General features: G+C 38.0%; 1 protein-coding gene across 1 annotated transcript in view; it reads left to right on the top strand.

Moving 5' to 3' along the window:
- SP3 (Sp3 transcription factor) overlaps positions 1-22,589 on the top strand; it is a 36,111-nt gene that overhangs the window by 5,978 nt on the left and 7,544 nt on the right. The window contains exons 3-5 of the mRNA XM_014954588.1: positions 4,866-4,956; positions 5,062-6,228; positions 18,228-18,420. Coding sequence (XP_014810074.1) covers positions 4,866-4,956; positions 5,062-6,228; positions 18,228-18,420 — 1,451 coding nt within the window. The remainder of the gene's footprint in view (positions 1-4,865; positions 4,957-5,061; positions 6,229-18,227; positions 18,421-22,589) is intronic.

Raw genomic sequence — 22,589 nt, 5'->3', positions numbered from 1 at the left:
CCCCCCCCCCCCCCAAGGTTATTTGAAGGTTATTTTTTCTTTGCCGAGATTATTTGCTCCACTGCCTTCCTAAAGATCAAGTTGAGGCCTCAGGTGCTCTTTCTTGCCCTTCCTGATGATTTGAGCAAGCCTTTGGCACCTGAGTTGAAGGCACAAGGAAAACAAACCATTTTAGACATAGTTCTATGCAAAATTCTAGTTTGGCATGCAGTTAAATAGAGATTAATACACATTTATAGATTAATAATTAATAAAAACAATGAAGTTACATACAATCTGGTTAAAAATGCCTCCTTGTTGCCATGTCTCATTCCTTAACACTGCAGCTTTCTTGTTTCTGCAATGTCACAGACATTGTACTGCCTTGATTTAGACAGGTCCTGAACTTCTGCTGATTAAAAACAAGCTATTAAAGTTTTGGGTCCAATTGTCCATCTCAAGCAAAAAGATGTAGATGTTCCTTAATTGAGACACAATTAAATGTTAAATATGTTTCAGTAGATTGGAATTATCTCTTAAAATAACATTTTAAGCAGCCCAAGATAATGCTTTTTCCCTGAAACATTCTTTGATTCTCTAAACTTTTGACTTGGGCAAATGTATTTCTCTGAATTGAGTGGCTTCACTGGCAGAGGTCTGAAACATGCACCAGAATTAATTTGCCTTAACAAGCAGCTTTGTGTCAGCTGAACCACAGTGACTGATGTTGAACATGTTTTTAACCTATGTCAAATACAAGATAGAATGTATTAGCTCATACCTTAATGAAAGAGTTGAAGCAAGTGCATTTTATCTTAGGTCTGTAATGACCTAAGAATGCACAGATAGTTTACTGTAGCTTGGTAAACACATGGTATTAAACTCATGCATTAGAGCCCTAACTCTTTCATAAAACCACAATTTGGATGAGGCAGTGGCCAATCTTGTTCATTAGGTATGTGATTTTTAAAGGTTTAGCAGCTCGTGACTCATTATCTGTCCACCTCTGCTCATTTTGCTGATGCTTTTGCTCCAGGACTAAATGGGGCAAAAGTGACTTTCTGAAAAATGCAGCAAAAAGCAGTCCACAGCAGAATGGCACAAATAAATCTGGGGTAGTTCTTCAGCAATAAAATACTGTGTCCAGCTCATCACATTTGATATGTTTTATTGTTTTCAACCCAAGTGCCATCCCTCAACATGGTTTAGATCACTTCTTAAATGTATTTTATCTTCTGTGTATGTTTCTTGTCTCCTTCCACGTTTGACTTAAAGTTGTTTTCATTTTCTCTAAACAAATTGAACTTAGATTTTTATTTATCATGGCCCCTCATTCTTCAGGAATGGGAATTTTGTCTCAGAGAGATCTCTTTATTTTTCCTGCTGGAAATAATACAAGGCTTGTTAAAGAATCAAAAGACAGGCTGAACAGCAGTTCTTGATTCCGCTCTTTGGTGGTACTTGACCATTCTTCAGGTGGATGTGTAATTTGATTTTAATTCTTCCTGTGCCTTGTGCCAGCTTCTCTCTTTGCTCTGTTCCTGTCTCTTTCTCTAGTTTCCTGATACCGCTTCCAGTGAACTCCCCGTTGCTTCCTGTTCTCTCCTCCTTGGCTGAGCAGTGCTAATGCTGAACTTTCCTCAGATCTTTGTCCTTTCCTCTTGACACAGCCTTTGGATTGCAACCGTCCAGCCTTCTCTTAAAGGAGCAGCTTCCAAATAACTGCTGTCTGAGTATTAGTTGATAAGGAAAAGAACTGTTGCTTTATCTCTACCCCCTAAGTATTTTTCACAGATGACTGAGAGACAGCAAACAAATTCTGGTCTGTTAGGACTGTGCTGTAAAGATCGGTAAGCAAGTGGGTTGTAGATGTTTCTCATACATCAGTGGTAGAACTTTAAGTTACTACAACAATGCTTAATTGCTTGAGCGTGCAGTGAAAGGTTATGACTCTTTTTAGTAGGAAAAGAAGTCCCAAGAAATGCCTTAATAGCTCGGCAGAGGTTGAGAAAGGGTATAAAAGTCAAGTTTGTTATGCCAATTAACGTTAGAGATCATCCTCAAATACTCTTTACCATGCAGGGTTTTTTCATGGTTTAATATTAGCAGTTTTGATAGCTGCCAGATAGCTTCTTTAAAGCCTCACCCTCTTTTTGCCCCTCCCTCCTCGTGATTCATCTGGTAGTCTCTGATACAGCCAGCTGTAAGAGCGACATGGGAATAACAGGCATTTTGTGTACTGTGTGTAGCAACAGCTTCATACATGCATGGCTGCCCTGAACTTCTCCATGGACTGACAAGCGCATCTACTAAAAAAGTGGCTCTGTTGAGCTAAAACCCTTGCAGAGCAGGATTTGAGGGACAATTTCATGAGATCATGAAAAGGTGAGATGTGTGCCTAACATGGAAAGGTCAAAGGCCATTGAATGGTGAAATGGAAATCGCCGTGTTTGGGGAGAAGAATAGCGTAGGTCATTTCCATATCCTGAAGGAGACGGGTTCCCTTTGAAGTATTTCTATGGAGGAATACATACTCATGTATAGTGTATGAGTAAACATACTATTGCTTATTAGGTCAGTTCAGTTATAGCCTAAACATTCAACATTTGCTTGTACATAGTCTTAGATCAGTGAGAAATTACATCAGACTTGTAATGGTTGCCATTACTTTTTCTTTCTCTCTTGTTCTAACAGACACTATCAGCACATTGTATTACACATTTATTTTTTAATGACACACATTAAACATATAACAATCATGTTTCTGCTTTTGGTATATTCTGACGGTTACCAAAGACTTCTATGGATCTTTTGATACTTTATAAAACCTTCCGTTAATAAGTATTTATATAGAAGTGAATTGAATAGTTATGAACTTTCTTAGCAGCATTACAGCAACCAGTACCTATGTGTAAACAATATTAAACACAAAGAGTATAAAGCTAACGTGGTATTGTGGTAGCAGAGGAAAACGGAAATTTTTGCCCTTTTCTAGATAAGATAGTGTAATAATGCATAATTTTTACTAATTCATCTATTACAAGCTTGAAAGACTAAAATATTTAAATATGTTGTTTAAATGAAAGGCTATTCAGTATAAGAGGAAAAGAAAATAATAAAATGGAATTACCATTACTCCTTTTTCTCTTTCTGATCATTGAAGCTTTAAGGCCATAAAATTAGTTTTGTTCTGGTGATGCTGTATCTATTTACTAATAAACTACCTGAAAGATTATAATATGTTTGAGGGCAAGAGGAGGCTAGCATTCTTTTTTTTTTTTTTTAATTCATAATTATCATTTGAACAGCTCTTGAGAGGAATTTAGAGCCAAGATGTGTGTTTCCTTATTGGAAATGAAGCTTGCCACGCACAGTAAAACTATTTTTTTAATAAGTACTCAGACTTTAAATAGGGTATATTTTTTTTTTGCACATGTAAACATTTCAGTATCGCAGCTCAAAATAGGATAAGAAAGTGAAACTAAGAAAGTCCCAGCCTACCCTGTGGACTAAATTCCCTTGGATGCATGCTGCAGGACACATTCAGGCTGCCTAAGTCTCAATGCCATGTTGGAAAGGAATAAGCTGTGTGCTGTATTCTACATATCCAGGTTTTATGCTAAGGAAGTCTGATTGCAGCATCAGAAGGAAGCTGTGATACGCTCCAATAACTTCCCTACCAGGAGTGATCACAGGGTCAGTGCAGAAGGACAAACTAAAGCTTTTCTTTCTGCCAAAGAGACAAATTTTTTTCACAGAGCTGAATGAGTTGTAAGACAAGTTAGTTACTTGTTGCTAAATATTATGTTATTCATTTGGTTTGCTGTAGTGCCATACAACAGATAAGAAGAAACTTAACTGCATCTTTTTTAGATTGATGGTTATTTACAGTACCGAGTTGGTTGGTTACACAAATCTGTGCTAAGCATTGCAGGATGTTAAATCTAATTCTTAATACTCTATTCTGAAAAAGCTTGCTTTGGTAAAGAAAGGTAAGTGCAATTTACCATTTCTTTACTGAATAAGAAACGAAAGCATACTACACCAGCCCTTAGGTTCTTTAATCTTCAACCATTCGGGGGTCTGTTCTGAAACAACCTTTTCTATTGTTCCACCTTAATGAAGATAGATTTTTAAATTTTTTTTCCCCCCAATGGATATGGATATGACTAATCCAACTGTAATTTCAGCGTAAAAGTCCTTAGTTTAGAGCCCCTCTTCCCTAGTGAAACAGTAACTCATACAAGCTTATAAATACTAGGACTTTGTATTATGCATAACTTGAACTGAGGCTGTCCAATCTTTCCAACTGTGTGACTAAGTCACCTCTTGACACTCTCCGTCCTGCTGAGAGTCACAACATGCACGTCCATGCCATGTATAACAGAAGAGTCAAAAGGCAGTGGAGCTCCAGGAGATAGAGGTGACACCGGCTTGACGGCGATTCCGTGCTTGTGTGCAGTAGGTGCCGGGCTAGGTAAAGAGGGTATGTGAGTCCCGGGGAAACCTGGTGATGACAGCTCCAGCAGCCCCTGCCAGCTCCCTTCTTCCCACAGCCAGGGATTTGGATTACCCAGCAGCCCCCACACCAGAATAACCCTGCTGCTGGTCACCTGACGTAGCCGTGGCACAGGAGCTGCATTTGACCTGCTCGCGAGCCACATGCAGCTCACGAACCACAGGTTGGTTACCCTGACTTAGGCTTTAGCTCACTTACAAAATCTGTATTTCGTAGTTCTAATCTGGTTGCTGTTGTTCATATGGGCTGCACTGCATGTTTTCCAGTAGTCTGTCAATCTCTAGTGTTGAATTGCATGACTGTTCTAGCGTATAGTCTGTATGTCTCTTGTTTTAATTTTGTCTTTTTTGTTTTTCTTTTTATTCAGACAGGGGATTTGGCTTCTGTGCAATTAACAGGAACTCCAAATAGATGGGAGGTCTTGTCTGCGGCTCCTGCCACTATAAAGGATGAAGCTGGTAATATAGTACAGATTCCAGGTGCTGCCACAGTAACTTCAAGTGGGCAGTATGTCCTTCCTATTCAGAGTTTGCAAAATCAACAAATCTTTTCTGTTGCACCAGGATCAGATTCGTCGAATGGTACAGTGTCTAACGTACAATACCAAGTAATACCCCAGATCCAGACAGCGGATGGTCAGCAGGTTCAACTTGGCTTTGCAGCCTCTTCTGATAATAGCAGTATAAATCAAGAAACTGGTCAAATTCAGATCATTCCTGGCTCTAATCAAACCATCATTGCCTCTGGAACACCTTCAGCTAATATTCAGAATATCTTATCGCAGTCTGGTCAAGTCCAGGTTCAGGGAGTTGCGATTGGTGGTTCGTCTTTTCCTGGCCAAGCGCAAGTAGTTGCTAACGTCCCTCTTGGACTGCCAGGAAATATTACTTTTGTACCCATCAACAGTGTTGATCTAGATTCTCTGGGACTTGGCAGTGGTTCTCAAACCATGACAGCAGGCATTAATGCAGATGGCCACTTGATAAATACTGGACAGGCCATGGATAGTTCAGATACTTCTGAAAGGACTGGTGAGCAAGTTTCTCCTGAAATTACAGAAACCGCCACTGATAATGACTTATTTGTGCCAACGTCATCTTCATCACAATTGCCCGTTACCATAGACAGTTCAAGTATATTGGAACAAAATGCAAACAACTTGACCACAACTAGTGGTCAAGTTCACAGTTCTGATCTTCAGGGAAATTACATCCAGACATCAGTCTCAGATGACACGCAGGCTCAGAATATTCAGGTCTCCACAGCACAGCCAATTGTACAACACATACAGCTTCAAGAGTCTCAGCAGCCAACCAGTCAAGCCCAGATTGTACAAGGTATTGCGCAACAGACAATCCACGGTGTGCAAGCAAGTCAAAGTATATCCCAGCAGGCTCTTCAAAATCTTCAACTGCAGCTGAATCCTGGAACTTTTTTAATTCAGGCACAAACAGTGACCCCTTCTGGGCAGATAACCTGGCAGACATTTCAAGTGCAAGGAGTTCAGAACTTGCAGAACTTGCAAATTCAGAATGCACCTGGTCAACAAATAACTCTAACCCCTGTGCAGACTCTCACTCTTGGTCAAGTTGCAGCAGGTGGGGCGTTGACGTCAACTCCAGTTAGTCTAAGCACTGCTCAATTGCCAAATCTACAGACAGTTACAGTAAACTCTATAGATTCTGCTGGTATTCAGCTGCATCAAGGAGAAAATGCTGGCAGTCCTGCAGGTACTTATTTTACTCTTTTTGCAGAAAATTGTTTTTATTATTACATGTGATTGGTTTGAATGCTGATAATCATAACATTACTGTCTTGCTGCAGAAGCCTACAAAGTACAGCGGGTTAAACATGGTGATGATAGATTTTATTTGAAACTACTGTTCCATTAGAAACTGCTGTAATGGTAGAACACAGGCCCACCTCACTTCTTTTAGTATAGGCTCCTGTAACTCCCAACTGGTTATATTTAGTTAACGGCACTTCTAATACAATGTTTATCGATCCTTGTAAGTCTTAACCATACAGAAGATCTGCATAGTAAATTATGGACTGTAAATCTGACTATCAACTACCACTCTTCTAAGACAGCAGCTTCCCGGTCCTGAATAGATGAAATTTGCATGGAAAATCCAAATATTTCTGTTGATACAATTTTTTTTCCCTTGAAAATTTTGAGCCCCCCTGAGGTGGTGTTATTGATCTGCTGCTTTGTTAGATTTGTTTCCTACTGATTTAATATCAGTGTAACTACGATGTACAGAACTCATGCAAGCAGAAGTGAAATGAGCACGTAAATGTGAAAATGGAGACTCTGCTTAAGAATGTATGTGAATTTCCAGTACTACGTATTTGCATTGTTTCAGAATGTACAGTTGTTAATGATAAATTTTGCAGTGTGTTTTATCTCTGTGAGCAGAGAAAAAAGGCAATTTTCTTAAAATAGGTATTTCTTAATGTGAGAAAAAACATATGTCATAGAATGGTTAAAGTTAGAAGGGACGGGGTTTTTTTGTGGTTTTTTTTTTTTTGATACAGTGTATTCCAAATTTCAGGGCATAGCTACCTAAAACAAAGAATAAGAGGTGATTGAAGTTCAACACATTTTGTGGTACCAGAAGCTGTTTAGTCTCATCATTGTGAAATTGTACATGGGCTAGTTTTGAGGGGCAGAGTAAGCAGTAAAGCTAATTTGGGAGGGAACTGTTGCACAAAATAGCTTGAGAGTTGCTGTTTTGCTATAATCATGTGATCCAGGGCTCTGGTTCATTAAGATACTGAAGCATAAATGTTTAAGTAAAACATAAATGTTTTGTATGATATGCCCATTTAAGCATGCAAGAAGAATGCAGTGTTAAGTGAAAAATGACTGTAGGAGCTGCTGAATTTGGCTTGTTTTAAAAGCCTACTGATTATAATACTTACATTTTTATTGGTATATTCTATGTCAGGAAGCTTGCTTTCCTTTTGGGATCTAAAATTTGAATTTAAAATAATAAGGTGGGATGATTCTCTAGTTCTTTTTGTTTTGGAAATTACTCCTGTGTTATGGACTTATCAAGGCAAAGTTACCCAGACCTCGATAAGCCTGGTCTTCATTGGCTTGTAGGCAAGAGCACCAAACAGATGAGTGTGCTGCTCACAGTATTTGCTCTGCTGGGTAATCTTGATCCTTAAATTTTTTGTTTCTGTGGTCTGGTGACCACAGAAAGTTTTGGGTTGTCTCTATCACACCTTGTTACCTATGAGGACAGTGGGTATAGACATCAGTAACAAAAAGCATGTATTGTACACGATAATAAAGCTTAACTCGGATGTCAGAATTGGAAAAAGGTCCCTGTGGCTAATATGAAATACAAGGAGGATGAGAGCTACTTTATTTCTGAGATTTAAATTTTATAGAGGATCATGTAGGTAATGTTATTGCTTGTGGAGTAACACAGCAGAAACTTTAGAAGAAAGATAGAAAGGGAAAGGAGAGAGGAACCAAAAGAAAAAACTTATGGAAAAGAATTTGAGCCTGTTGTGTGTATTAATTTGTCTGTTGACAGTCCTTGAGAGTGTTTTAATGGTGGTTCATAATAAAATGCAAAGGAGTTCCATCAAGCATTCCTTAAATGTATTTTCCTGTGAGGAATTTCACATGGGAAGGGAAGAGAGTAAATGGATTATATGAAATGTGATTAAATAGGCAGAAGCAGTAGATGAACAGCAGAAACTATTGCCTCAAGTGAACAGCTATAAACACCTGGTTATATTAAAGATAGGGTGGAGATTTATAGTGACATTTTTCCTACTTGTCTAGGTATAATAAATGGACTGGAAGGTATTAAAACTGCCATCCCCTAAATTTGGGGAGAGTTTAATTGGTCCTTCCTTTATGTTACAAGAAACTCACTTTTCCAAAGTAACAGTCAATGTGAAACTCTTTCTAACTAACAGAATCAGACTGAATTATCTCGATTGACCTTCAGCATCTTTTCTATATGTGTCTGGTATTTTGTCTATATCAGAGTTGTCTGAGATAATATTTTTCAGTGATGTTCCTCCCCTTCTTATGTATAACCCCTTATAATATGGCACCCTTTCTTAGGTTTAATAACAAATATGCAATTAAAAGCAGATAGTGAAATTACAAAAAAAAATTTTTGCAGTCAAAAATACATTGCTTTTTGATCTGCAAATGAGAAAATGAGGAAAACCAGTTTAGTTTTAACTGAAAGAGGAAGGTACGTGAAAGGGACAGCAGAATGAGAGAAGTTAAAGCTGAAGGGTGAGAGGCTGCTTGATTCCGCTTTTCTGCAAACTACCAACAAGCTTTGAAGCAAGATAAGAAGGGTTTCCCTGTATTTTCTATCCCCAGCCCGGATAATGCACTTCCTTCCATAACAAATACAGTTGGGCTGTATTTTCTGTTTTCATTTAGCAAAACTTTTCTACCCGAGGCAAAAATAAAAAGACCATATTCCTAGTCGTGGGTCAGAGATGGTTAGTAATTGTCTGAAGTCCAAATAACATAGATTGCTCTGTTAGTGATGTAGCTGTGAAAACTGGATTAGGTTTTAGATTTTGGTAGCTACAGCCCATTGTGTGAGAGATGTTCTTCCAAGCCTCGCTTCCCAGGTAGGCAGCAGGGGACATCTTTACTGCTCTCATGAATATGTGAGAGGAATAAAATGTCCTTAGCTAGGTCCTATCTTTCATTTACATAATGAAAACTAATCACAAACTCTAATACAAAGCTAATAGATCTGTCCAGTAAATGTACAGTTTTCTTTGAAAAATGTTCAGCAATTATGCTTCTACCAAAACGTCCCCTTTACCAGGTGTACATGCACAGAGATTTCCATTGCACTGAATTTGTTCTGAAAAGGCTTGGCTGAGCTGGTTTTATCTCAGAATGTTTGTTAGAACTCCTATTCCTCCTCATTGCGCTTAGTCTTGTCTGGTAGGGAATGGTATTGGTTAGTCATAGCTGAAACTTTCTTCAGCATTGCTTTTCAAAACAGAACTATATCAAAGAGTATCTAGATGTTAAATTGGCAAAGAGATCTCTTTCTCACATGTGTTCTGGCTTCGGCCTTCTGGTCTTCAGAGGAAGTTAAACCTGAGAAAGTTCTCTAATAGTCTACTCCTTTTGTTGGCAGTTTGTAATAAAATACTGCATTGTATATAACAAAAAGAGCCATTACACGCACAGTTCACATTACTCTTCAGCAGCTTACCTGATCAAGAAAGGTATTTGTTTTTATTAGGATACTTATAGATTTCTTCTTCAAACATTTCATATAAAGTAACATTCCTCTTGGAAAAATACAGGATACTGAAATGGATAAACTTGGTTTTCATGTTTCTGGTCATGTAAGTTTGTCAATTTGAAGGAATTTTAAAGTCAGTGTTTTTTTTTCCCCTAAAGCCATTGTCCAGACAAAGGAGACTTAACAGTGTTAATCAAAATCTAATTGTAATAGTGTCTCAGCTAATTTATTAATGTATTGAATCACAGTTTTGGATTGGTTATTTCCTGAAAAAGGCAATTTTACCAGGTCTTATCTAGATTGCTTAACTTCTTCTAAGATGCTGGATGCCTTTTTTTTTTTTTTTGATACTTCTTTTGACTAGTCTTATAGCATCTGAAGAAACTAGCAGTTTTTTAAATGCTTGATTCCTTTTTTTTTTTTTTTTTTTGATACTTCTTTTGACTAGTCTTATAGCATCTGAAGAAACTAGCAAGTGACCTGAAAGACCTCATTGGCTTGAGAGGGGACTTTGCTGCTCACCAACCCAGACACACTCAGCTGGAAGATTTATTTATTTAAAAATAAAGAAACGACAATCAGTTTTCCAGGTTGGTCTACAGTTGGAATAAAGTCAAAGGGGTTTCCTTTCAAGAATGGACTCAAAATGCCACTACAAAACTGAGGTCTTCATTTCTACATCTTTCTTCTCTGCTTCTCCTCTGCAGGAGTTTACATGACTCCTTACAGACTCATCTGCCTGCTGCCATTGAAACTTACTGTCTTGCCTGTTGATCAATTTATACCAGCTGATAGAGAGTGGGAGTGGCTGGATATTTGTGGTGGGGACTTCATTCCATTCCTGCCAGAACCTGAAGTCTTTATCATGCTGAAGTGTTTTAGCTATTTTAATTTGGCCAAAAAGTTGGCAGCCAATTTTTGAGGTAAATGGTTGCCCAAGTGACAACTTATTTTTCATCTGCTGGTATCTTGTGAGGCTTTGATCAAATATCTATTAGGTAAAACAGTCTAAACCCCAAAACAAAATTAAAAATGGAGTATTTACAGTTTTACTTGCAGGGATGGTGGTTTCAATGTTTTAATGCTTTGGGTGAAGTAGTGCAGAATGCTACATAAAGCATTCTGGCATCTAGAACTTTATAAAAAGTTTTGGCTGGTTTTCAGTGTTACATAACTTAGTTTTTTTTTCTTTATTTTTAAGTTCTAGTTTTTAACCTTATTCATTTTACTTTCAGTTACACGGTTTTTCCTTCTAAGGCGTTCTTTATACCAAGTTTTGAGAGAAGGGCATGGTGTGTCGTGATTTAGCCCCAGCTGGCAACTGAGCACCACGCAGCCACTTGTTCACTCCCCCCACAGAAGGATGGGGGAGAGAATGAGAAGGGTGAAAGTGACAAAACTCATGGGTTGAGATAAAGACAGTTTAATAAGTAATGTCAAAGCCGTGCATGCAAGGTAAGCAAAACAAGGGGTTCATTCACTGCTGCCCGTGGGCAGGCAGGTGTTCAGCCATCCCAGGGACAGCAGGGCTCCATCACGTGTAACGGATGCTCGGGAAGATAAACACTGTAGCTCCAAACATTCCCCCTTCTTTCTTCCCCCAGATTTGTATACTGAGCATGACGTCATGTGGCATGGAATATCCCTTTGGTCAGCTGGGGTCAGCTGTCCAGGCTGTGTCCCCTCCCAGCTTCTTGGGTGCTCCCCACCTTTTTGTTGGCAGACCAGTAGGAGAAGCTGAAAAGTCCTTGACTGCTTAGCAACAACTAGAATATTAATATGTTATCAAAATTATTCTAATCCTAAATCCAAAACACAGCACTATACCAGCTGCTAAGAAAATTAACTCTATCCCAGCTGAAACCAGGACAATGGTGTTATTATGAAATTGAATTTTAAAAAGTCATATGAAATGCAGGAAGTAAAGGGAAGTACTTAACATCACTTCAGCATGATGTTAAGTAAATATTTTCATCGTATTTAAAACATCTGTTTTGGGCTATCCCATTTACATTTGAGGCATTTAGCTTTCATGTTGTAAAATGAAAATAGTTAAAAAAAGTTCCCCCATTGTTGTTTCTTTTTATATATATGAAAAATTGAATTGGGAATTCTGACAAATTTAAGTTAGTGCAAGAATTAGAGCTATTTATGTATTTATGTGAAAATAATTTGCTTTCAAGATGGTTAAATTACATTTCTTATTTTCTCATAATTTTCAAAAGAAATTAATAAATTGTGGAAGAATTAGGCTATCTGCTTGTACGTATTTCACAAGCTTGCTTGTAACAGCATATAGTAAATTACCTCACTTCGAGTGTAAGAAAGTTTGCATAACTTTAGTTAGTCTGATTATTTTTAATGCAGTATCTACTGCTGTGAAATAGATTTCCATTTTTTCCTTCAAATTCTTGAAAAGATTGAATTGTTGCATCCTTCCTTTGTGTCTGTACTTCATGAGCTTTTCCCCTCTGTGTTCCAAAACAGCTCAAAATACAGCCCATGGTGGTGAGGTGAAACTTTACTATAGGTATGTTACTCTTGAGTGAATATTCTGTCATGTATGCTTAGTGCCTGGTGATGTAACTTAGATTTTCAAGGTTAAGGAGGTTAACCTGAGTTATCTTAGGCTCAGATACCCTCAGGATTTTCACAAAAGAATATATTACCCAGTTTCAGGTACTCTTGCCTTTTTCATTTTCAAATACCCTTTTTACAAGATTCTCCTGAAGCAAAAGGAGAACTGTCTTGCACCTGTGGGGATGTATGGCAAGTATCCATGAAGTGAAAGGGGCCAGGGATTTTATTTCCAGTACTGCTTCAACATAAAAAGAAGGCTGGAAACTCATCTTCCGTCTATTTGCAGTCTCGGCACTTCTAGGTCCATTGTTTCAGGTTCTGTGCAGTTTTCTTGCCTTTTGAAACTCCTGGCAGGATCACATGCCTTGGTTCTGATCTCTCAAGCTAACTTGTCAGTGCATCTGGCTCATAAAAAGCATCTGAAGTTTCTACCAAGGACAACGGCAGTCTTTTCATAATGCCAGGAATGCTCACCAGGATCCTGGTTGTGATTGCTCCCTTGAAGATAAGGCTGGATTGTAGATGGGTTGGTTGTCTTTCACTGCTTATAGAAGACACAGTTTTTCAAAAGGTAGCAATTTTTAAGGGCAGAAGAGAGGTGGGGGAAATACACATTGTTAGTGGCGTGTTCTCATTATTTATCATACAGAAATGATAGTTCTCAATCTGCATTTAAACTTCATGCCAGTTTTTAATCCATGTGTTCCATATGTGCTTTGTACTTCATTTTTCTTAATCAAAATGTTTTACTGTATCCTAGTAAGTCACTTGCTGTGCAGAAACCTCAAGTATATTATATCAACAATTGTGACATCATTGATTTAAAAAAAAAATTACTTTTGAATCTGATTGTTCCCATAATCCTATTTTGAGTGGCATCAATTCTTTCTGTATCTCTTTGAGTCTTGGTTTACCCTTTTTCAGTATTATCACAGTGCTAGCTTTTTTCTAACCTACTGGAGCATTTATATGGTTCCAGGCTTGCAGCGTTAAGACTGCGGAGGGCTCTTCAGCCTTCTCTTAAAATTATTAAATGAAAATTATTCTAATCTTTTGATTTATTAAGTGTTTGTTTCAGTAGCTGTTTTTACATCTTCCTGACTGACTGTCAGTGGGAAGCTTTTCGTTCTCATCTAGTGATAGGACCGTTATTTGTTTTTACCTAAATACAGGACAGAAATACTTACTGAACAGTTCTGCCTTCCTGAATTACTGCAGTCAATTCTGTTGTTTGACCCTAGCAGCAGTCTAATACTCTTTTATGTAGGAATGCTTAACCCCACTGGTCACAGAATTCTCTGTGTCCTGCTTTCGTTACCTATTTCTGCAGTTCCTGGCTGCTTCCACATTGAGCATGATCAGCTCTTCTTCCCCCATTCTAGTTATCCCATCTTATATTTCCAACTATGGGAAAAAAGGGGAAAAATAAGGATATGCTGCAGCAGGCACTACTGTCCGTAAGAATCCAAACTCTTGAGAATTTGTAGACAGCACATCTCAAAGAACTGCAGTTACTCTAGGGTAAGTAACTGATCTTTGAAACACAGTATGTGTTGTGGTAGCACTGACTTCGGTACTTTGGTGATTCAAATTTTTAAATAATCAGCTTAGAAAAATGCATATGATCACTTGGAAATGCAGCATGTGGCATTTCTTGCAAGAAAAAAATCTATAGCTCTATTTTAATCATTTTGCTGGTACTGCTGAAATATTCAGCTCTGGGAGGTCCTGCTCTTAGACTTGTACACAACGGTTGTTTTCCTCAGAAATTTATAATCTGATTGAGAGCTATTGAAACTAGATGGCAATCTTTCTTCTGAGTTGACATTCGAAGCTGTTTCAAGATGACATTCTGTAGGGTATCTTCTATTGTCTTGTAATTTATTACACAATAAAAGTGCCTAAATTCACACATAAGTTTTGGGGGGCAAATCAGAGTAGAAATCATTAGCCTTGAGTAACTTTTGAATTTGAAATTTTTGAAGTTGAATAACTTTTCTCATAGATAAAGAAAACAGCATTTTCTTAAATTCCTAGTTGAAACAGGCCAAGGTAGAACATGAAGCTTAATTGATGTGTTCATTTGAAACATGAAGTAGGTAAATGACTTGGCTGTATCAGTGGGCAGCAGTAATTCTCTTCATCCTATAGTTGAAATGTACTCAAGAATAGTTTAGGCTGCATTTACATCTGCATAGTTTCATCCTGTCGGTTTAGTTATTCTTCTCTGGAGTGCTTTAAACAAATCTCTTAGTTGTTTTTATTTGCCAAATACACTTACACTTGCCCCATATTGTAGCTGGCTCTGGGCTTTCTGTGACAATGAACCTTTGGAACAAAATTATATACCAAGAAGAACCTGAACAGAATATATGATTTTCAGAATCTGTAGGCAGTTTGAAACAGTATCTTTGCCTGAATTTGGCCTTCATACTTACCTAGTACTAGGTCTTGAACTTAATTAAGGGCATATAGAAATTTGAAAGCATGTAAAATAGTAGTAAATATTTTAAATAGTAGTAAAGTAGTTGTAAAAGTAATAATAGTAAATATTTGTAAAATAGTAGTAAAGAAAATATAACCCATGTTTAGCCTGTGTTTAATTGGTAGGAGACAAAAGTTGCCTCAAATTTACCCCAGTGTTTTGCAGAGTATGTGTAAAACCTAGTATTCTGTCAGTTGGGACTGAATTAGAATGGAGCACGTCCAGAGAAACACCAAGGGGGAAATGCGGAGTTGTTGCTATCTGTATGAATTTGCATAATCTCCAATTCTATTGCATTGGAGAAGACTCTTATCTTTTACTCTTTTCCATGGTTTGGCCCTTCTACTGTTTCTTTTTTTTTTTACTGTTGGCTAAATTACAGTGGCACCCCTTCCTACCTCCAAGAATAGTGATGGAATTTTCAAGAAATTTCATCTCTTGCTATAATGTAAAACCTACTTGGAGGGCAACAGCCACATTGGCTCTAAGGACTTTGGTAAGGCAATCAGATTCACTATGGGACTTGATACAATCCACTCTCCGCTATACTCCGTCCTGGAGAGGCTAGGTAAACACTTCATCTTTTGATATTTCTTTTGATTTTATTTTATTTAAAGTATAATCTACATAATTAAGTATTTAAAACTCCTGTTTGTAAATTGCCGGTTTACATTGTACTTTTCTGTGTGCCTAAAGTAGAACATGGTCCTTCGGAAGAATACCTGAAGTAGTAGTTATACTTTCTGCCTTACCAAGATAACCAGGAAACACAGTGCTACCTCAACTTCATTTCGGTTTTGCATTTTTGAAATAATACTATAAAGTATTGTATGTCTATGCAAGTTGTTATTTTCTCCAGTATCCTCAACTCTTAGGAGTGTTTTGTCTGGCCTCCTTTTTTTGTCCAAATAATTTTCTCATTTATGCCTCCACCATTATAAAATTATTGTGAGCCTTTGGGCTACAGCAGCAATGGTGGTAATTGGGAGGGACTAGGAATAGAGAGATACTCCAAAAATGAAAGGAACTTATGATGAAGGTTTGCGAACAACATTACATGACTTAAAGGTAGAAAATCCTGGATACTGGTGTGCAGTAATAGACAATTCTGGATATATTTCTATTGTTAGGTGTATCTCTAATAGTAGAGTGTGACTTTGGGGTGTCAATAAGAGAAATCATGTTATATGGAATATTTTACTTCAGTAGTGGAATTGAGTCTTGGGAGCTCAGATCCATGCTCTACTTATATGCATCCATCTTTGCTAGGACTTGTTAATATCTCTTTTGAAGTATGTTTATCCAGTGCTAGCTGACTTTACAGACTCACTATATGCTAGTGTTTAATGTTAGTAAGATCATAATTATCTTCTCAATACAGTGTTTTATTTTATTAACATTCCTTTAATTCTTATTTTAAATAAAACTAATATTTATACAATGTATGTATTGGTACAAGAATTTTGACTATGACTCGTAACATATCCAGTCCTAAAGAACTGCCTGGGGGCTTGAGTTGGCCTGTGTTGGCAACCTTGCTGCTTTGCTGTATTTAAATTCCTATTATGTGCCCAGATGCATAAGAGTAAATCAGGCTTTTGCCTTTTTCTAAAGTTGCTGTAAGTCAATGTATTAGTGCGCTTAAGAGTGTCCAATTTGAAAGATAATTCTATAAATTCTTTGTATATTGTATAGTGGTTTAATCTTTCGTTCTGTAAAATGAATTTTATATATAACATGTTTATACAAATTATTAAGTATAATAACATTATTTCATAGATTAGTCTCACAAAATGACTTAATTTGGTAGGAAAGATAATTTGGCAGTAATGCGGAAGGATAGAAGTCACCACAGAGGTTTTCTAGGTCTTCACATGAAAGATACTCATTATGTTGCTGTCTGAAATCATGAACTTCTTACAGTAACAGTGGAGTTGAATGTGCAGGTGACCTTGGACAGTGCAAAATCTTACCGCAGTAGTGGGTGTTACCACACGCATAGAGAGTCAGCAAAATGAGTGTGCTGGCTCCTGGCTTCCTACAGCTCAGAGCCTGTCATATTCATGCAAGCTTAATTTCTTTAATTGCTTTAAAAGCATTGACTTTTTCAGCCAAACCAGATAAATATTCTAGACTTCCCTGTTGCTGACCTGGAATTCTCTTCCCAAAGCAGCCGCTTCTTAGAAAATTACTTTAACTTTAGTTACATCAGTGATGTAGTTTACAGCACAGTCCCACAAATGGTTTTACACGTGCAACTAAATGGAAGGCAATCTGTGATGTTGGAAAAGGCTGGGCTGAGACTTTATTAGCACCAAGCAAACTTTGGTGTGGAGCTACATCCCTTGTCTCTAAACAGGGGAATTGTGGATATATTCGGAAAGTAGACCAGGTAACTAAAGTATTCTACTGAACTAAAGAAGGGGCTGGGGATCAGCTTTCTAAAATGATATAAAGAAACTATCTTTCTTTGAAATCCAGACTTACAGACTTCAAGCCCATTGGGAATCTAGGAAACTGTCTGAGGGGAAAAAATGTTCCTGTTAAAATGTAAATTTGTTAAAATAGCTGTTGTTTCACAATGTGCTGTGATGCTGTATTTAGTTCTTGGACTAGCTTCTGTAGGGAGAGGGTACACATGCTTGCCAGTGTCCATCCTGTGAGGATAACTGAAGAAGCTTCTTTCCATCCAAGACACTGCAAAGACCTATTTTGACTACTAGCTTATCAAAATGTTGAAGTGGTTTGTGTGTTGCTTACCTCTCTCTAATGCTGAATGACGTTCTTCCCTAAATATTTTCTCCTTTATGTATAGTGGAAAAATCTGAGGTGAGAAGGGAAAATTGGAACAAGGATATTATTTTGTTTGTTTGTTTGTTTTTCTTAGATATCTTGGTCTTAGGTCAAAACCTTTTATTTACATGATTTCTCATATTACTTTAAATATCACTGCATACTGAAAACTTCTGAAGATCATTGAGAAAGGCTGTTTCTAATACGTCACACTAATTGAGAAACCCTGTGGAAACATAAATGACTACTCAGGATCATTTGAAACATGCGTTTACATTTTTTTTCAACCTCTATCCAACCTCTTGTTCCTCAGTTTTTCCCAAGTTTCAAGCAAGCAAAATCCTCCTGGTGACAGCATTCCCTACCAAGAACAGTTCAAACTTAAACTTTAATACTTTGTTATAGCTTGTCTTCCACTTTGAAATGTATAGTAAGATAAACTTTTAAAATACATTATAGGTTACAAGGGCACAGAAGCAATGTCAGTATGCACTAAAGGATGTTGACTTTTGACTGACATAGTGCTCTCAACAGTAAAAAGATTTGATCATTATGGTTTCCTTCTCTCTATTTAATGGGCTGCTTATGGATCCGTGTTTGTTCTTTTCCTCAGATATTAGGATTAAAGAAGAGGAGCCTGATCCAGAAGAGTGGCAGCTCAGTGGTGATTCTACACTGAATACCAATGATCTAACACATTTGAGAGTACAGGTGGTAGATGAGGAAGGGGACCAACCACATCAAGAGGGAAAAAGACTGCGACGAGTAGCTTGCACATGTCCCAACTGCAAAGAAGGTGGTGGAAGGTATGCAACGTTCGGTGTCATATAACGCATGTAGTGATGAAAACAAACAATGAGTGAGGAAAAAAGGAGCTTCAGTTAATGGCAGCTGTCTGCAGAGAGAGACGAAAAAAAAAAAGCTTATGCAATAAAGGACTGCCACCTTTATTTCTGGGTTTGCAGATGGATGGGCAGATTATTCCATGCTCTCTGAGTTACTCAATTGAGATTAATTGGAAAAATCTGGAGTTAGATGCCACCTAGTACAAGTGAAGGGGATAGAATGTTGCCCTAAATAATATGAAAATGAAATATTTTGGAATATGCACATCCGTGATTGGCTTCCTATCATATGTCAAGGACTTGATTAAATCCTGTGTTCCTGCATTTCCTCACTGATTGAGCATTTTTTTTTCCACAGTTTGATTGCTTTAGAGTGTTATAAAAATACAGTTATCCTGGTTTTCTTATTCACTGGTTTCCTAAGAAAAACAAGGTTTGTATAATAACTCTAAATGCCAAATTTTTAATTGATTGATTGTTTTCAGTCAAAATTAGTGGAGATGAGTCTAACAACGAGGTACTAAGTTCCAATTCATATAAAACTTTGGGGCTGCATAGGAAGCCATGTTTTATTATACTACATCTCATAAAAGTATTCCTCAGCTTTTTGTCATTCTATTCCAGAACATTTCCTTTTAAACATCTTGATTATGGGTATAAGAGAGGAAGTAGGGATAATAGGCTGCCTTTTACAAGTGAAAATATTTAGATGTGTTTGTGCTTGATATAATTGTGGTGGGGCTTCTTTCCGGTACTCTAAAATGTGTCCATTTGGATAATAGTTTCTTTTCTAAAATGGAAGTCTTATTTATGTGAGAACTCTAGTGTAAATTACTGAGTTTCTGTAAGGAACTTGTCAGTGTCCTATGACTCTAAGAATTCTGACTAAGTATGTCTATTGTCAAGTCTCGTGTGGTTTTTTGCTGTATATTCTAGACACTTTCTTTGCAAGCATGGAAAGGTAACATCTTAGGCAGCCATGACAAGTAAATATTAAGTGTTTTAGACAGAAACGCTTTTATACATTTGTCACAAAAGAAGCTAGTGATAATATCTACATTTAAGGTTATATAGTGTCTTTGTCCATCAGCTTCCTCTTGTTCAACTCCTATGCATAGTTCACTGAAACCTGGCACAGACATTTTTAAGTTCCTTGTGAACCTGGACTCTGCCGTGAAGATCTGCCCAAAGTACACACTGGGTTGAGATTTGCTTCAGTCTGGGAGAAGACTCTGAAAATGCTATTTGCACTGGCCAAACTCCTAGGAAACAGAGATTTCACGTGTTTCATCTTCCTCATGATATATTCTAAACTACAGTGCCTTTAAATTAAAGACATCCTTACTTCAAAATCCTCTTCCTCCTAAGTGGAGTTGCTATAATACCAAATGTTAAAGTCAAAGCCCAAGAGAGAATCTTTTGAGAGATGATGTTGATGAAGTCTGGAGAAGGACATATCTGACTGAAATTCAGATATGGGAATTTGGGAAGGAGTTGAGATACAAGTTTAGATAAGTGAGAATGTGAAATCCACTGTAAAGAAAGGACTGGGCACATGAAATGTACAAACTAAGTAGGAAAAGTAGGACAGGAAGTCAGGATGTGAGAAGAATTAGGAATGGAACCGAAACTGAATAATGAAGGAGACAATGGTGGGAAAACAGAAGAAGAGTGAAAGTGCCTACAGTTGCTAGAGCAACTTTCCCACCAGAATGTAGAATGCCTTCAGAGTCTGGCAAAAAGGAGTAAGCCCACTTGGAGGAATATTTTCTTTCTCTCTCTGGTACATGTTGATCATGTTCTATAGCTGCTACAGTTACTTCTTTATCTCTAGTGCTGTAATTCTGTTTTGATTTGTCTCTTAACTCTGCTGATGACTTCTAGAGTTTCAGATAACAGGACGTTTGCTTTTATAAATTTCTTCAGAGAGTATTCAGTTCTTAAAATTACGTTAAGGTTGCAAAATTGAAAACGTGGAGGTTGACAAATGCTGAAGTTAAGTTATTGTGGGCAACTTTAATCTCTTGTACGTATGCGTTATCATTTGATTTCTAATTACATGACTGCATACTATTTTTTTTTTCATGTGACCCTTGTCCCATTCAGTGGATGGGATGGATGATGCACAGGGAGTGAATCAGGTCTGTGTAATGATTGGCACCTCCTTCACTTATTGCAGAAATTGGAAGGCATTTAGGGAATGAGATACAGGACTGCAGCAACAGGGCTCTGAAGTTTTGAAGGTGTTTGTCTATCCAGTCCACCTCTTCCACTGCAGAAGTACTGAGTTCATTCCTGTAAAGAAGTTGATTGACCTGAATTGTGAACATCTTCAGTACTGTAAGAAAATATGCATCTGAATTTGACACCTCAAGATAGTGGCTGTTGGACAGTTTTGGCTTACTCTCTTTCTATCTCATATTTGGATGTATGGAATGATTTTACTAGTTCAAGTTCAGTACACAGGAGTGTTGCAAGATGATAAAATCATTAATGTTTGTGAATTAGACACTGTGAGTGTTGTGAGTGCCCATGATGAGGGAAAAAACCCTGGGGAAATGAATAATTCTGTGTTCAAGTTAGTACTTTAATAATATATAACTAGTAAGACAAGAGGAGCAACCCCCAATATCAATACAGGCCGGGGGATGAAGACATTGAAAGCAGCCCTGCCAAGAAGGATTTGGGGGTACTGGTGGATGAAAAGATGGACGTGAGCTGACAATGTGCACTCGCAGCCCAGAAAGCCAACCGCATCCTGGGCTGCATCAAAAGCAGTGTGGCCAACAGTTCAAGGGAGGTGATGCTGCCCCTCTGGTCTGGTGAGACCCCACCTGGAGTACTGTGTCCAGCTCTGGAGTCCTCAGCACAGGAACGACATGGACCTGATGGAGCAGGTCGGGGGGGGGCACACAAAGATGGTCAGAGGGCTGGAGCATCTCTCCTATGAGGACAAGCTGAGAGAGTTGGGGTGGTTCAGCCTGGAGAAAAGAAGGCTCCGGTGAGAGCTTACAGCTGCCTTTCAGTACTTAAAGGGGGCTTATAAGAAAGATGGGAGCAAACTTTTTAGCCGGGCCTGTTGTGATAGGACAAGGGGTAATGGTTTTAAACTAAAAGAGGGTAGATTTAGACTAGATTTAAGGAAGAAATTTTTAACACTGAGGGTGATGAAACATTGGAAACAACTCTTAGGTTGCCTAGAGAGGTGGCAGATGCCCCAACCCTGGAAACATTCAAGATCAGGTTGGTCACGGCTCTGCACAACCTAGTCTAGTTGAAGATGCCCCTGCTCATTGCAGGGGGATTGGACTAGATGACCTTTACAGGTCCCTTCGAACCCAAACTATTCTATGAAAAGTGCATTAAATCAGTATGAAAAAGCTGGATAGCATTTCACTTGTGAAGTACATGGCTTCACAGATGCAGATTTCGCCACCGTAATTTCATTTTTTGTGTAGTCTTAGTTTTGGAATTTCTAGTCTTTTCTGTTTTCTGGACACAAAGGGGAGTTAAAGGGTTCTTTCTATTTTTTGTTGATTTTTATAGGGTTTTTTTGACTCAATACAGAATTAGACTACATTGCTGTCTTCAAAGGGTTTTTATTTGTACCATTCCTGTGAAGTAGGAAGCCACTATTATCTTTACCTTACTTGGTAGGGGGGAAGGTAGGAAAGGAAGAGGATGGTGTGTTAGATGTGTAAATTAAAACCTTATAGCCTCAAGCTTATATAGTAAATGGGGGATAAACAAGTGGAGAGTGAGAGAGATACATACCTCAAAGAATGACTCTGATCCCAAACAAACTGTGTTAGGCCTCTGGATAGGTTGTTTGAAGTTAGGTGGAAAGTTTACCTTTCTCTCAGTTACATCTGGAGATTTCACCCTCCTCTTACATACATCTGGAATGACATTGAGATGTAACTGCTTCTGTCCGGATATATAAAGGAACAGGGCTTCTGAGTACCACTTCAGGTACATAACTCTAAGCCACACATTCTTAAAATAGCTAATAATTGTGTGTTTTACCCTTGAAATACTTGATGTTTCTCTTGGAAGTACCGCTGGACTGAAAGTCCAGTATCTCAGTGGATGAAGGTCTCTCCTCCTGAACCCATTGTGTTCTGCAGGGT

This window comes from Calidris pugnax, unplaced genomic scaffold, assembly GCF_001431845.1.
Source record: "Calidris pugnax isolate Ruff unplaced genomic scaffold, ASM143184v1 scaffold103, whole genome shotgun sequence".
Classification (NCBI taxonomy): domain Eukaryota; kingdom Metazoa; phylum Chordata; class Aves; order Charadriiformes; family Scolopacidae; genus Calidris; species Calidris pugnax.
The sequence above is the reverse complement of the archived record's forward strand: the minus strand, read 5'-3'. Positions and strand labels throughout refer to the sequence as shown.